General features: G+C 35.6%; 2 protein-coding genes across 3 annotated transcripts in view; both read right to left on the bottom strand.

Annotated features, from left to right (window-relative positions):
• Nucleotides 1-3232, bottom strand: part of LOC107674867 (gap junction beta-1 protein-like) — a 5107-nt gene extending 1875 nt beyond the window's left edge. The window contains exon 1 of one of the 2 annotated variants that reach the window (XM_016468994.1): nucleotides 3208-3232. The gene's annotated coding sequence lies outside the window, so the exon portion shown is untranslated. Of the gene's footprint in view, nucleotides 1-2894; nucleotides 2973-3207 lie in introns of those variants that run through there. The other variant, XM_016468995.1, reaches the window with a different exon arrangement.
• A 3628-nt stretch (nucleotides 3233-6860) lies between these two features.
• Nucleotides 6861-15382, bottom strand: LOC107674861 (uncharacterized). Its single transcript, XM_016468988.1, has 6 exons — nucleotides 15352-15382; nucleotides 15088-15214; nucleotides 12499-12682; nucleotides 12261-12415; nucleotides 7099-7184; nucleotides 6861-7022 (listed from the first exon to the last, which is right to left on the bottom strand). The coding sequence occupies exons 1-6, from the start codon at nucleotides 15380-15382 to the stop codon at nucleotides 6940-6942; spliced, it is 666 nt and encodes a 221-aa protein (XP_016324474.1). The 3' UTR covers nucleotides 6861-6939.
• Between the last annotated feature and the right edge of the window lie 266 nt (nucleotides 15383-15648).

Here is a 15648-nt window from a genome sequence, read left to right as displayed (position 1 = left end):
GTTTATTTTAAGGTGTCCTTGTTACAGTGTAATTATACATTTAAGTACTGAGTAATATTAATTGACTACATGTACTTAGTGTTTGGCTTAGGGTTACTTTCACGCATAATTAATTGTTATTATAATAGTAAGTACATGCAACATGTGTAACAAGGACACCTTAAAATAAAGTGTTACCAAATCTTTTAATAAAATGTTTGAAATGAGTTGTGCACAAATACATATAGTGCCTGTTTTTGAAAAACATACATACAATTTAAAAAATGAAGCTTCTTTATACATGCATTAGTAAGTAATGAATTCCTAGGCTACTTTTTCCTTGAAGAAGTAAAAGCAAAGTAAGGGATTACTCTTAATTTTACTTAAAAATTAGGTAACACTTTATTTTAAGGTGTCCTTGTTACACGTTACATGTACTTACTATTATAATAACAATAAATTATGCATAGTTACTAACCTTAAACCAAACCCTAACCATATAGTAAGTACATGTAGTTAATTAATATTACTCAGTACTTAAATGTAGAATTACACTGTGACAAGGACACCTTAAAATAAAGTGTAATTAAAAATGTCTTACTCTTAATAATTACAGCTACTTCTGATGGAATTACATTAAATATTCTATAGAACAATTGGTAACACTTCAGTATAGGGACAAGTTCACACTATTAACTAGTTGCTTATTAGCATGCATTTTATTAACATATTGGCTGTTTATTAGTACTTATAAAGCACCAGTGTTGGGAAGGTTACTTTGAAAATGTAATAGGTTACAGATTACAAGTTACCCTCTTTAAAATGTCACTAAAAAAAAATCAGACTTTAGTACCGCCTTTTACTTTGAGATTGATCTGAAGTTCAATGCAGATTTAACATCATAAGAAATAGTTTACTGATAGTGTTTTTGAACCCAAATCTTCGCATAAATACAGGAAACACTGCATCTAACAATACTTTGGGGGAAAAAACTGTTAATTTAAAAAATAAAATAAAAGCATATACATCAACCCAAATATGGTTATCTAACAAGCATGTGTCCTATTCTTTGTACTAAACTCCTGAAACATTGGTGTCTTTTTGAAACATTAGTGTCTGTTTATATGATATGACAATAGTTTTCTCAAAAGAAATTGTAAAATGCTCATGTAGTGACTCAGAGCAGTTCTAGAGATTATGTTTATGTGTTCATGTACTCATATATATTGAGATGGCTGAAAAGACCACGAGCGATACACATGCACGCTTAAATGAAACCGCGTGTCTGCGCCATTAATTTACGGACTGGAAAATCTCACACTCATCCAGGCCATCCCATACACCCAAACAAATTCTAAAACACAGACAACCCTATTTTTGTATGGCCATCACAAAAACTCCTTAGGCTGGGGACATGCAAAATAATTAAAAGTTCTCTCCTGAACGGCACCTTCACTTCCATTTTAATTTTCAGTCTCTTTATTTTGCCCTGATTTCTCTATGTCTCTCACATGACTTTAATACTCAAGATTTAACAAAATTATTCTTTCTAAGTTGCCTACATGTCAAAATTAGTACAATAATAACTATTATAATATCTTTATAGAAAATTCATAATACTGAACATGAGTTATATTTTTCCCTTAAAAAAATTTACACATTTTTTCTTAGTAACTGTAACTGATTACAGTTACATTTATTTTGTAATTAAATTACGTAACGCCGTTACATGTAACTAGTTACTCCCCAACACTGTAAAGCACATATTCTGCATGACCATATTCTACATCCCTAATCACGTTAACTACCTTACTATTAATAATCAGAAAATTAGGAGTTTATTGACTCATAGTTACTGGTTTGTTAATAGCAAGAATAGGACCTTAAAATAAAGTGTGACCAAACAAATCTATATAAAACTATGGTGGATTTAACATCAAAGTTTAACATCTAATGTTACAATTAGCTGTATGTTTTAATGTAACCTTCTCCTTTAAATACATTGGTCAGTTCAAGAATAATTTATGCAATTTTATATTATTTATTCGAAAGACTTTAACGAGAAGTTTCATGTCCATCCTTGTATTGTTCAAATATGGCATTTAGAAAGTAATTAGTAATAAGTAATGCAATACTTTTTACAGAGAGTAATTAGTACAGTAATCTAAAGACACAAATGTAATTACTAGCTAGTAATTAATTACTTTTTTTTAGAGTAACTTAATGTTTTATTGCCTTACGTAATTACATTATGTAAACACTATAACATTATTATACATAAAATGTGGAAAATAGTCACAATAAAGGGTAAAAAAGTCGAAAACCTTTGACTGGTAATGTGCATAACCTATTTAGATATGTCATACGCAACATGGCTAAACACTTCAACTTTTAAACTTCCAATTACACAACATTTAATATTACTATAATCCCAACAAAATGCTAAACCACAAATCTTCTCCGACACCAAATTCTGAATCTGAGCAGTAGTTTACCAGGTTCAGCCCGTGAGAAAGCAGCTTATGCTACCAGCTCCAAACATGAAGAACAACAGACTGGGTTCTTGGCATTTGGATACTTGGTTGACTGAAATAAAAATGAGTTGTGGTTAATCTGGAGCTGGTTAAGAGCTTCGGCGATGGTCTAGCACTGCATGTCGTCACCTGACACGACACGACCTGGCCAATAGCAAGCTTTCGGTTGGCCCACACAACAACTCCACATAGACACTAATATACAGGTTATTAACTGTGATCAGAGCTCAGAGCAGTTCAGTGCATCTGTATAAACTACATGACCGATCTGAAGTCCCACTTGCAATAAGGATTTCAATTTTACAATGTGCTGCAAAAATAACTGAGCAGTCAAATGAACATTGCCAAGTTTGATTATGGTGAATGAAAAGAGCGATTTACCTTCAGCTGTGATAATATAGAGACATTTCCAGGAAACAGCTAATGGCCTCGCTACAGATCAGCATTTACAGATTCACGCACTTCTAGCCACAACCCTGCACCATGGCTGTCATATGCACTTATATAACCCATTTATACACAATGCTGCTCTTTATGGAGGCTAACAAGACTCTTCAGAATTCAGACCAAATGCCTTGATTTCCACCCCCCCGGGGCAGAAGAAAGAATCATTTTACAATGTGCTGCAAAAATAACTGAGCAGTCAAATGAACATTGCCAAGTTTGATTATGGTGAATGAAAAGAGCGATTTACCTTCAGCTGTGATAATATAGAGACATTTCCAGGAAACAGCTAATGGCCTCGCTACAGATCAGCATTTACAGATTCACGCACTTCTAGCCACAACCCTGCACCATGGCTGTCATATGCACTTATATAACCCATTTATACACAATGCTGCTCTTTATGGAGGCTAACAAGACTCTTCAGAATTCAGACCAAATGCCTTGATTTCCACCCACCCGGGGCAGAAGAAAGAATCTGTGTGGACACAATGAGCAGCAACATTATTCATTGTGCCTGGCAGGGAGAGGAAATGAGGGGCGTTTCTGAGCCGCGCTCGCTTTATCAAACACAGCACAATTTATCAAAGGAGGTCGAGCTGTCAAGAAATGACACTGTCAGGGTTTTGTGTGATATTTCCAGGTTCAAACTCAGATTCTGTGAACGGCGGTGTGTTTGAGAGCTCTGATCTGAAGATGACACACTGGTAAAACAGTTCTTTGAGCACTTCTGCATTTTGTTGCATGGCTCTAACATTGGCAGGTGAGTTCAGTCAACCAGAGCTCACAGGAAAACAACCATTTCACAAGGTGGCGATTTCATATGAATTTGTACGTATCGTATAAAAATGCATGATTTTCAGAAAAAGGTAAGCATGAAGGTCCACCCCTAAACTGGGTTTCTTTAGAAAGTCTTAATTCAACCTTCCACAAATGAAAGCCTTAAATCAGAGCAGAAAGTCTTTAATTCATGTTTTCCAACACAAATATCTAAACATCCTTAAATCAAGATTTACTCACATTCACTTAAGATGCTAAATGAATATAGCTTGAGTGTTGAAAAATGTAACAAAATTGAGTTTGTGCTTAAAACAAGAACAAATATCCATCAATGGGGTATAAAAAAGTGTTTCCCTTGGAATTGAATTGATTTTTCGGAGCCCGTTTGTTCCTGTTTTCAGTTTCACAGAAAACAAGACTTAAGTCAATTTCGCTTCTCAAGTGCATCTTATTTTTAAGACACATTTGCACGGGAAAACAAGAGAAATACAGAGGAAGAGCATCACGTTTTTGCAGTGCGATCAGAAGGTACAGTGAAAGTTATTTTCTAGTGAAGCTTTTTTTGTAAAAATGAATTAAAAAGTATTTTCTAATGCAATTTATTTTCTGCTCCCTAAACATTTACTTTTAGAGAACATATTGACGTACTGCGTTCCCATTCATTTTTTCACTAAATTTTGTATACTTGGTTTAAAAAAAAGTTTTGTCTGAAATAGTTTTTATATTTATTGATTGCCATCATGTTTGGCAGGAGTGTCATTCAAGTGATCAGTTTGACAAGCAGAACAACATTTGAGGCATAAAAAGAAGAAAAAAAAACTTTATTGGTTGCTTTTCAAAATTTTTTTTTTTTTTTAGAATACTATTTTTTAAACAGCCCAAAGCCACTGTAACGTGTTCTGCAGCACACACAACACAACGAAGGAGTAGCACCACAAACAGTCTTTATTCAGAATTACAAACATTTAGGAGAAATAGCAAACCACATAAACTGAAACAACATGAAAACCATGAGCTGAAGGCTTAAACACAGAGTATCATCAACAGAAAACAGAACAGGTGTGTTAATTGACAACAAAGGAAACTAACGATGACTGGGAAATTAACATAGGAAACAGAGAAAACAAAACCAAAACAGACTATACATGTCAACAGACACCCATATGCTGCAGTTTGAGAAGACAGATGCAGTTATAAACCAGGGTTTTCACATTTTGGCCCTTGAGATAGTTTATGGCTCCTCAAGTGTTAATGTTTACTCCTTAAATTCAGTTTTCATAATGTTCCTCATCTCTAAACACAACTGTTTTTTCCAGCAATGCAACTTCAGGCGTCACTTCTCCACTCCACACGTCAGCGGTCTGCTGGATACGAGGGAGAGAAAGGTCTGTGCATGAATCAGGAACTGTAGAGTAGGCTGAGTACAGTAACAATGTGAATATGTCCTTTTCAACTGTCATCATCTGTGCATTCACTCTCTTTGTGGAAAATATGAAGCGCACAGTCCACATTCCTGCAAAGACATTTGAGCACATTTACTGTAGGTTGTTGTTCTTGTCTGATCATGAAAACTTTGCATGTATATTGTAAAATTATATTGTAAAAAGTTTTTTGTAGCATGGTAACATGCTAGTTAACTGAAAAATCATCTTAGCATCAGCAGAAGAAACATGCACGAGGCAGCAGTCTTGTGTAGTTCTGATGCTTCAGTAACATGTACTGACATCCTTCTCAGAGGAATGCATTTAAAACAGCTCAATGACATCAATATGTGCATCTGTTTCTGCAAAGAATGTGAACTTTTTGCTTCTGAAAGACTGTCATGAGGAGAACTGCAATTCAGAGCGTTTAAGAATGAAACGTACATTTCTGTTATATTATTGTGTTTAATTGCTGTTGTCACTTTTTTACAGTTTTTGTAGGGATTTTACAAAGTAACTATTACAGCAAAATTAAGCCCACTACTATTAATGGAGATGTAGCCGGTGAGCTTTCATACATTTCTTTTGAATGAAATTCAGTTTTTTGTTTATTGCACATCATTCTAAGAATATATTTAAACATTATTGGTTTGTTTAATGGCTTACATTTTTGCCAGTGATTGTTAATATAAAATATGTTCCGATTAAAACCTATAAACGTCAAATATTTAAAATCATCATCAGTGTATTTACTGTGTAAAGGTTGAATAGCTGCTGTCTATTTACATGGTCTGCTTTATGGTAGTTTAAAACCAAGCATTTAAATCCTGTGTGTGCTAAATCCTGGCTGTATTTGATTATATCTACTTGTGCTTGCTCTTAAAGTGGTGTTTGTATTTGTTTAAAGGTCTGATTGACTGACCAAATGAACAGTGCATCGGACTTTCAAAATAAAAAAGGGAAAAAGGAGAGCAAAAGTGTGGTCAATGAGTGAAATATTCTTAGTTCTGCACATTGACGACCTTGCAAAACAGTGAGGATACACTTGACAGTAACATGAAAATAACTATAAATAGCAAGTAGATTTTTTAAGTAGAGTAACTTCCCCAACAATGCTCAGCACAGAGCAGTGTGTAACGTGTATAGACTACTATGAGTAACACAAAAATGATGTATATAAAAAAAAAGCAATTGTATTTAACTATTTTAAAGATATGCATTTTTATTGGCAGATCTGCATAAGACAACGTGTCGTAAATCAAATGTGCAGGTTTTCTAATAGAGTAGCCATTAACAGGTCTTTCAGCACGTCATGAACAGACAGTGTCTCTTAAGCAGCACTTCAAGAGCATATTTAATACGTCAAGCGTTTTAAAAGTGTTAATGTGCTCCAGAGTAAAATTACAGTACGGTTTACCCAGCCAGAGTTAACAAAGAACAGTTCATATTTCAGTATTTTTCCAAAGAACAACAGAACACACAGTCAGTGAACTCTAAAATTGTTAGAAACAAGACATGCTTCTATTTTACAATTCCTGGTTATTTTTAATTATGAATTATCGAAACCAAAAAGAACACATTCTACAGCGACGAACATCACCAAATATTTTCTGTAATGCAATCTATCTTGTAACAATGTACAGTGTTCACAAACTATGTAAAACAAAATTCAAACTGAGACTATGAAATCTGCATAGTTACAGTAGATATTGTGAAGTCTGTATAAGGTTATGATGTAATGATAAAAGACAAAAGCATGTAAGTTTGCTGATCACTGAACATTATTCTCTGCTGTGACTGTAACAGGAGATCAGATACTTCTCCCGCTGTAACGACTGCTGTCTGGTTTGTTCTGGGACGTCAGCTGAGAAATCACAGCATACATGTTACTATAAAGAATTACTGTCCATTGTGTTTTTATCTAATTATGCGTCACTTACTTCTTCTCTTCAGGCCCCTGGGTTTGTTACGTTCATGAACAGCAAATCTATTCTGAGCAAGTCTCACAGACAGAGAGTCTCCTCTCCTGAGAGAATCAAACACAAAGCACAGCTATTATGATGAAAAACTGCTGAGACTGTGAATCTGAATCCAGGCAAATGCACATCATCACAATCTTCTTTAAGTTCTGCCGGGTTCACACTGCACGACTGTCTGGAGTATCATCTCGCTGCTGTTGTGTGTAAACTACACGACGGATCGGTGACGGGAGGGCACACATTACACAACTTTTCAATAGGAAGAATCACAGACAGCTCCATCTGGTCTACAAACATATCATAACTACATAAGCTCACACAAGACTGGACTTCTTCCTGTTAAGAAGCTTGTGATAAATGTTGTCTGAATGCATTTCCAGTCTGAACACATTTCACACTGCAGGACTGAGTCGCCGACAGCTGCAGATATTTAGCATGCCAAACATCTCACAGGCATCAGTGTGTCTTTAATAACACACATGAACTAATGTTAATTATAAACTATTTACCATAACATTTCTATGTCACCATTATAAAATGAGTGCAGCACATAGAGAATAATTCTAATTTTAAATTTAACCACTGTATTTTTAATTTGCCCAATTTATTAAGACAAACAACAATTTTTTTTTGTTTTTGTTTAACAGTCAAACAAATTAAAATTTAAACAAATATCTCCTTTCTTATGTTTTCTATGCAGATTAAATAAGTCTTAAGGAAACTTTTGGATATATATCTCCTTTATTATGTTTTATATGCAGATTAAATAAATCTTAAGGAAACTTTTGACTTGTTTCCCGAGGCCACAGGAGGGCGCAATGGGCAAAATAATGCAGCGCATTAATTGTCAATTCAAATAACTGTCTATAAAAGCGTGCATAACGTCTAAATTAACATATATAAATCAAATATAATTTTGTAAACTGCATAAACAATTATGAACAAAACAGCATCATGTAGCCTATTTATGCATCGCTTAATACAAAGAGCCAAATCGCCGATCACAGATTGCATTTAAAAACATACGAGACGCAGTGAAATGAAATAAACCTTTACAAATTCACGTCGCGTTTTCTAAACGTTTAAACAGTTTTGTGCTGTCAAACGATAAATCGCATCCAAAATAAAAGTTTTTGTTCACATTATATAGGAGAGTGTACTGTGTATATTTATTATGTATATATAAATACAAACACATTGGTTGCTTCCTATTCCTCAAGTAGATTTTCATCTACAATATATGGTTAAGAATGAGAAAACGTTATCTAAGGAGGTTGTTGTTCAACAATATCTAGATCAAAATTACTCTTCAATGCTCCATATCTTCACAGATGGTTCTAAAGATCCTACATCAGGAAAGTCAGCTGCAGCTGTATACATCCAAAGATTACAAGTCAACATTCAGAAAAGGATAACTAATTTTGTATCAGTCTTTACAACAGAGCTAATAGCAATTTTATTAGCTATTCAATGGGTGGAGGAAGTTAAGCCTACTAGGGTAGTCATTTGTACGGATTCCTTGTCAGCTTTAAATAGTTTAATAAGTGAACAATCAACATCAAGAAAGGATTTAATCTATGAAGTACTTATAAATCTGCTTAGGATTCAGGAAATTGGTATAGTCCTGAGGTTCTTATGGGTACCTGCACATGTAGGAGTACTAGGAAATGAAATAGTTGACAAACTGGCCAAACAAGCAATAAAACATATGAACGTTGAGGTACAACTTCCACTGAGTAAAGTAGAAATAAAAGGAAGAATTAAAGAACACATGAATAAAAAGTGGCAGGAAATGTGGGACAAGGATTTAAAGGGCAGACACCTATACAATATCCAAAAACAAGTTGGCAAAGGGAGAGTATGCTTTAACAATAGAAAAGAAGACATAATAATTACTCGACTTCGAATAGGACATTCTGGTTTAAATCATTCATTATTCACAATAGGGAAACATCAGTCAGGATTGTGTACTACATGCAGTGAAGCAGAGACTATTGAGCATGTACTTTTACATTGTGCAGTATATACCAAAGAAAGAGAGGAGTTATTTAAGAAACTGAGAAACATAGGAGTAATTAATTTCACTATATCAAATCTTTTAAGTTGTGCCTCAGGACAGACAAGTACTATGAGAGAAATTCTTAGTTATCTGAAGATAACAGGATTAGAAAGTAGAATTTAAATGTCATAATAATGCTACCGGTTGTTTTATTTATTTATGGAAGGGTTTTATTTTTATTTTTTTATTTATTTTCTTTAACAATAGAAAAGAAGACATAATAATTACTCGACTTCGAATAGGACATTCTGGTTTAAATCATTCATTATTCACAATAGGGAAACATCAGTCAGGATTGTGTACTACATGCAGTGAAGCAGAGACTATTGAGCATGTACTTCTACATTGTGCAGTATATACCAAAGAAAGGGAGGAGTTATTTAAGAAACTGAGAAACATAGGAGTAATTAATTTCACTATATCAAATCTTTTAAGTTGTGCCTCAGGACAGACAAGTACTATGAGAGAAATTCTTAGTTATCTGAAGATAACAGGATTAGAAAGTAGAATTTAAATGTCATAATAATACTACCGGTTGTTTTATTTATTTATGGAATTGGGTTTTTTTTTTTTTTTTGGGTTCCTTTTTCCCTCTTTCCCGTTAATGCTTCACACTCCAGTCCAGTTGGTGGCGGTAATACACCATAAGTTGGCTTGTCAACCGCCATAAAATCGTACAAGAAGAAGAAGAATGCAGCAGTCATATTTGTCCATCTAAAAAATGTGCTGAATATGCGTTCTGTGTAAATGGCTTGGTTTGGGTTTTAACCTAATCAAGATCTTCTCCGCATTGAGCTTCTATATTTCTCTAATATTTTGAACGAATAATGCAGCATCGGCGCGTCATCAGCGGTGCACGAGATGCGGTGATGATGAAGGAAGTGACGTTGTTGCATTTTAATGTTTTGTTAGTCCAAACATTCAAATGCAACAACGTCACTTCCTTCATCATCTCCGCATCTTTTGCACCGCTGATGACGCTCCCTGACGCACTCCTAACATTCGACTGCACCATTTTTGCATTCAAATGCAAATGTTTATTTTAAATTCGACTAATATTCATTTGTTTATTCTCAATCTCCTCATCACAGGCAGGCATTACATCATGTTTGTGTTTGCTGTCTGCGTCACTCGTAACACGTGCCTATATCGTGCGCTATATCGAACACGTTTTCTATCGTTATCGATGAAGGTGTACCGTCGATAAATATCGATACCGTTTTATCGCCCAGGCCTAATCTGCAGCAGTTTTTATAATCATTTCTGTAAAACTCAGTTTAAAACAAGCCGACCAAACACACACAGGACTTATTTATTTTAGATTTATTTTAGATGAGCAAAACTTGTCTGAGAGCACAGCAGGAACGTCAGTAACAGTTTTAAAGGGGTCCTATTATGCTCTTTTACAATGTCTTGATTTTGTTTTGCTGATTTTGCTGTACACAAAGCAGCGCTCCGCTCAAACAAACACTGCTTTATCAGACATTACATGCAAGATTAAATGAAAATGACATCCAATTTTTCTGAAGACAGTCGTTTTCCTTCAGAAATACAGTGATATAAAAACACCCGCACTCAATGTATGGGAAACACTGTAGTCTCATAATTGAAGTGTAAATTCTGCAGATTACATCATTGGCCAGTATTGTACTGTCAGCAATTTATTATAAAAACGTTTTCATAATTGTAACATACATATTTGCATACATAATTATTCAGGTGTATGTGGAATAACTTGCGAAAACTTGAGGCTACAGCAGCACTGCTTCTTCCTCGTCGTCTTGTCTGATGCACTCAGTGTTGCCAGATTGGATGGACGGTTTCCAGCCCAAACGCTCACAAAAACCCACCCAAAAACCGCCCAAAACTTTAACTGTCAAAATAATATTATGGAATATGTAACTCAAGGTTGATAAGGGCCATTTTTAACCCCTTAAAACAAAATAATGATGACAAAATAATATAAATATAACGTTAGATAAATTTCCCAGGTAAACGGATCGAATCGGGGCAAATAGCCTACATTAAAGAGAATTAGGCTACCGAACATGAATAAAATATTCAAGCAGACACGGTCAAAGCAGCAATCAAGAAATGCATCATTTTCAATGTCAGCAGTCAGAATAATCCAATTTAAATGCAAAAAGTGCCCAATATAAGTGATAGGAAAAAGCGTACTTAGCAGGTATTTCACACTCATTCATGCGCACACCATGACAGTCAAAACTGTGTCATTCATTGATACATTCTGAATTATAATCCGACAATTAAAAAAAAAATAACAACAATAATGCGCTTACCTTCGTGTCGCTCTATAATTTTACACAGAACTAGAGGAAGCCTCTTGTTAAGTTCATATTGTAGAACATAATACAGAACTTTGCACAGTCAAAACTAATCAAGTCTAGCAGTTTTCAAGGATTTATCAATCTGGACCATTTCTACATTAAAAATCAGATACGTTATAACTTATCACGCTAAAAACTTGTCACTCATGAATCATAACGTCTGTCTGCTGAGCCCTCGTGATAAGTGCGGCTGTCGACGTTTACATCAGCACCAGCGCCTCTGCTGTGTGTGTGTGTGTGTGTGTGTGAGAGAGTGTGTAGTAACGTTGTGATGACTGATTGGATGCAGTACATGAATACTTGGGCTTGTTTTGTTAAACAATTAGCCTATGCAATTTATATGTTTGAAAACCACCAAACTGACCCCAAACCAGCCCAAATTTTGTCCACCCGCCCAAGCCAATTTTTACCGGCACAATCAAATTCAAAACCGCCCAATCCGGCAACACTGGATGCACTCAACCAAGCGTTCTAACCACGACCTCGACCTCGAATCTCCGTAGGCAGGAATTATTTTTATGACATTCTAATGGGCCGCTTTGTGACATCACAAAACCCGGAAAACAAACCTAAAATTCAAAAAGTGAAAAAGCATAATAGGACCCCTTTAAAGTGGGATTAGCAAGTGTCGGATACCAATTTAACAAAAAAGCACATTTTAGATATTTCTGTAATGCTTGTGAACAATATTTAAGTGAGAATGGGGTCGTCCTTACCTCATAGCACCAATCTTTCCCTTCTCCATGAAGAGTTCAACCAAAACTTCTCCTTCTTCTGGGTAAAGCCTGGCATAAAGAGTCTTGTTCTGCACTTTACTCTTGAACCAGCTGATCGCTTCAAAAGACCATGTTTCTCCATTCACTGGCCTCACCTACAACACACAAGTTAAAATACAGCTTAATGCATTAAAACTAAATAAATAAACCCTACAGTAATATTACTAGAGTCACCCACATTCACCAGAGAGACCTGCAGCGCTTGCACAGGTATGGATGCTGCTTCTCCACACAGTTCCTTAACATCCCAAAGAGAGACGCAAACAACATCTCCATAGTCAATCCTCCTGACCTCCACCTTAATGTCTGTGCAATCTCTGCTGCTGGGCCCTAAAATAATCATCATCATCAACATTTCATCACTGACATGAAAACAGAGTTACTGCTAAAATTACAAATGAACTGTTCACCTAAAAATGAGCTTTCAGTTCCCTTTCAGTCGGTCACTCTCGACGTCACGTCAGTATTGACCGACGAATTGGGCTCTCGCTTCTAGAGGCCAATCTACTTTGAGTGTAAACTAAACAAGCCAATGCACATAGGCATGCGATGACTGCATCCAGCTGCCGCTGATCGCTGCCGCCGAGAGGGTCAGGCTCGACTAGAAAGCCCCACCGAGTCCACAACCCTCAAGGTTGAATGATTGGTTTCTTGGGGTGGCTCAAGTGGTCAAGCGCAAAGACCACAAGCGTGGGTATTTGGACAAGGGGAATCTTTGCACGCTGGCTTTGTAAACATTGGGTCGGTATTTCCGCCTGCGTCAAGAGTGACCTTTCCAACATGACTACGTAATGCAATTTGGACCTTCAACCTGTTGATCCCCATTGAAGTCCATTATATTGAGAAAAATCCTGGAAGGTTTTCCTCAAAAACCTTAAATTATTTTCAACTGAAGAAAGAAAGATATGAACATCTTGGATGCCATAGGGGTGAGTAAATTATCAGGACATTTTTATTCTGGAAGTGAACTAATCCTTTAAGGCCATCTAATATAAAGTGGGACCAGTTTCCTTATGTTACCTTTCAGCACCTGCTCGACTGTCAATCCTTATACACTGCACAGATAAATTGTAGTTTTATACCTTATAAAATGTGTTTGTCTAATTTGTATAATTTCTAATACTGTTTCAGGTCCCCCGTGCCACATTTGGTTTTAGGATTTGTATCATGTTTAAGTTTTCATTTCTTTTATTTTGAAGTTTAGTCATAATCATGTTTACTGTTTGTCATGTGATCCTGTCATGTGCATCCCCTGTTCATGTGTTTTTTTTGTTGTTGTTGTTGTAGTTGTTGTTGTTGTTTTATGTATCACATTCTGATTGTTGGTCATTAGTCTCTGTGTGTCAGGCTGCCTGGTGGACATCTCGGCATGGATGAACGAATATCACCTACAGCTCAAGAATCACTTTATGTATTCCCCAATTGTAAGTTGCTTTGGATAAAAGCGTCTGCAAAATGACTAAATGTATATATAGTCCTCATGCTCCAATTGTCTTATGGTTAGCTTTGTTGAATGTAACCACTGTAGGTGAGTTCATGTTTGTTTAAGTCCATTTCATGGTTCTAGTCAAGCCTTTATTTTGTTTGTTTTGATAAAGTTTTGTTAAGAAACTGCACATGGATTCATCTTTAACTCACCTTCAGTGGACGTATGTTACAAAAAACTAGACCCTAGCCATGAACCCAGCACTTCGCCTCTTGCAGCTCCGTCAAGGCAGTTGAGACATGGACAGTGGTGGACGAAGTACACAAATCAAGTACTTGAGTAAAAGTACGTAACGCATTACTTTCCATAAAAAGTAACTAAGTAACGTAATTAGTTACTTTTTTATGGAGTAACGCAATATTGTAATGCATTACTTTTAAAAGTAACTTTCCCCAACACTGCATTTGACACTATCAACCACAACTTTCTTTTGAATAGGCTGGCATACGTTGGCATTATGTGGAATCACATTAGTGGAATCAAATCGTATTTATCAGACCATTATCAGTTTGTGGCAGTAAATGAAAAGGTATTATATCCAGGGGTGCACATAAGTTTTTCAGCCTGGTTCTCTTATGAGAACCTGGAGATTTGATTTGGTCCTTACATGCCACATGGTGTGACCCATCAAATATAACAATAAAAAATAAATTAATAATAGTGATAATATTATTGCACTTTATTTAGTTTTTAAAAAATAAAATAAACTAAATAATAAAGTGTGATAATACTATTTTATTTAAAAATAAAAAGGGAGTATTAAATACAAATACAATTATTTTATAGTAAACTTTAAAATGCTATTATTATTATTATTATTATTTTAATTTGAAACTTAATTATTATTTTTAATTTTAATTATTTGAATTTTTCCTTTTCAAACTTAAAATCAGCAAGCTTTTATTTTGGCGGGTTGCCGGCAAGTAAGTCCATGTGCTTCCGGGTTTATCGCTGCCGATTGTAGAACGTCAGTGAATGAAATGTCACAGTTTTGCATTGTGCTTTGAAAACATTAGCGGGTAGTCTACATTTATGCTTTCAGTTTGAATAGAAATTGTATACAGTACAGTTTGTCGATCAAAAATGGTAATTAACAGCTGTCAACCATGTAGGTACGCAAACGCGCGCTCTGAACTAATTTACACAGCGCATTTCTTATTTTGATCACGCATGCGGACCTGCGGACCACTTATGTGCACCCCTGATTATATCGTTCACAAGTTCATTATGGAGTACCACAAGGCTCAGTACTAGGACTGTTGCTTTTCACTCTGTACATACTATATGGTAGGTATGGAGCTTGGTTGAACATTGAATTCATCAACCATGACTCTTGTGGTTCCACTTCCAGTGGTCTCAAGTCCAAGTCCGGGTGTCCCTGAGATCAGCCCTCTGTCCACAGTGCTTCCTGTGATTTATTTAACAGTTTAATACTGATTATCTTTTGTAATTCATTACAATAGGTAGGATACATCAAGGTATGATGTTGCAAGATGAAATTCAGCCAGTCAAGTTAATTCGGGTTGTGTGAACAGTAAAACCCACCTTCTTTGATTTGATTGGCCATCTCAATCATTTTGACAATGACAAGCAATGTTAAGACTGCTGAGGCTTACCAGTAGTGCTGGGCGGTATGACCAAAAATTTATATCACGGTATTTTTCAAAATGATACCGGTTTCACGGTACATGACACATACACATTCTGGTAAAAAATGTATAGCCTGAATGCACTATAAGTCGCTTTGGATAAAAGCATCTGCTAAATGCATAAAATTAAAATTATGACGGTATTTTTTTTTTCCCATGCATGACCGGGTGTTAACCATATTTTCTACTGATT

This window comes from Sinocyclocheilus anshuiensis, unplaced genomic scaffold (genome assembly GCF_001515605.1).
Source record: "Sinocyclocheilus anshuiensis isolate Anshui unplaced genomic scaffold, SAMN03320099.WGS_v1.1 scaffold1133, whole genome shotgun sequence".
NCBI classification, from domain to species: Eukaryota; Metazoa; Chordata; class Actinopteri; order Cypriniformes; family Cyprinidae; genus Sinocyclocheilus; species Sinocyclocheilus anshuiensis.
This window is presented reverse-complemented; position numbering and strand designations above follow the sequence as displayed.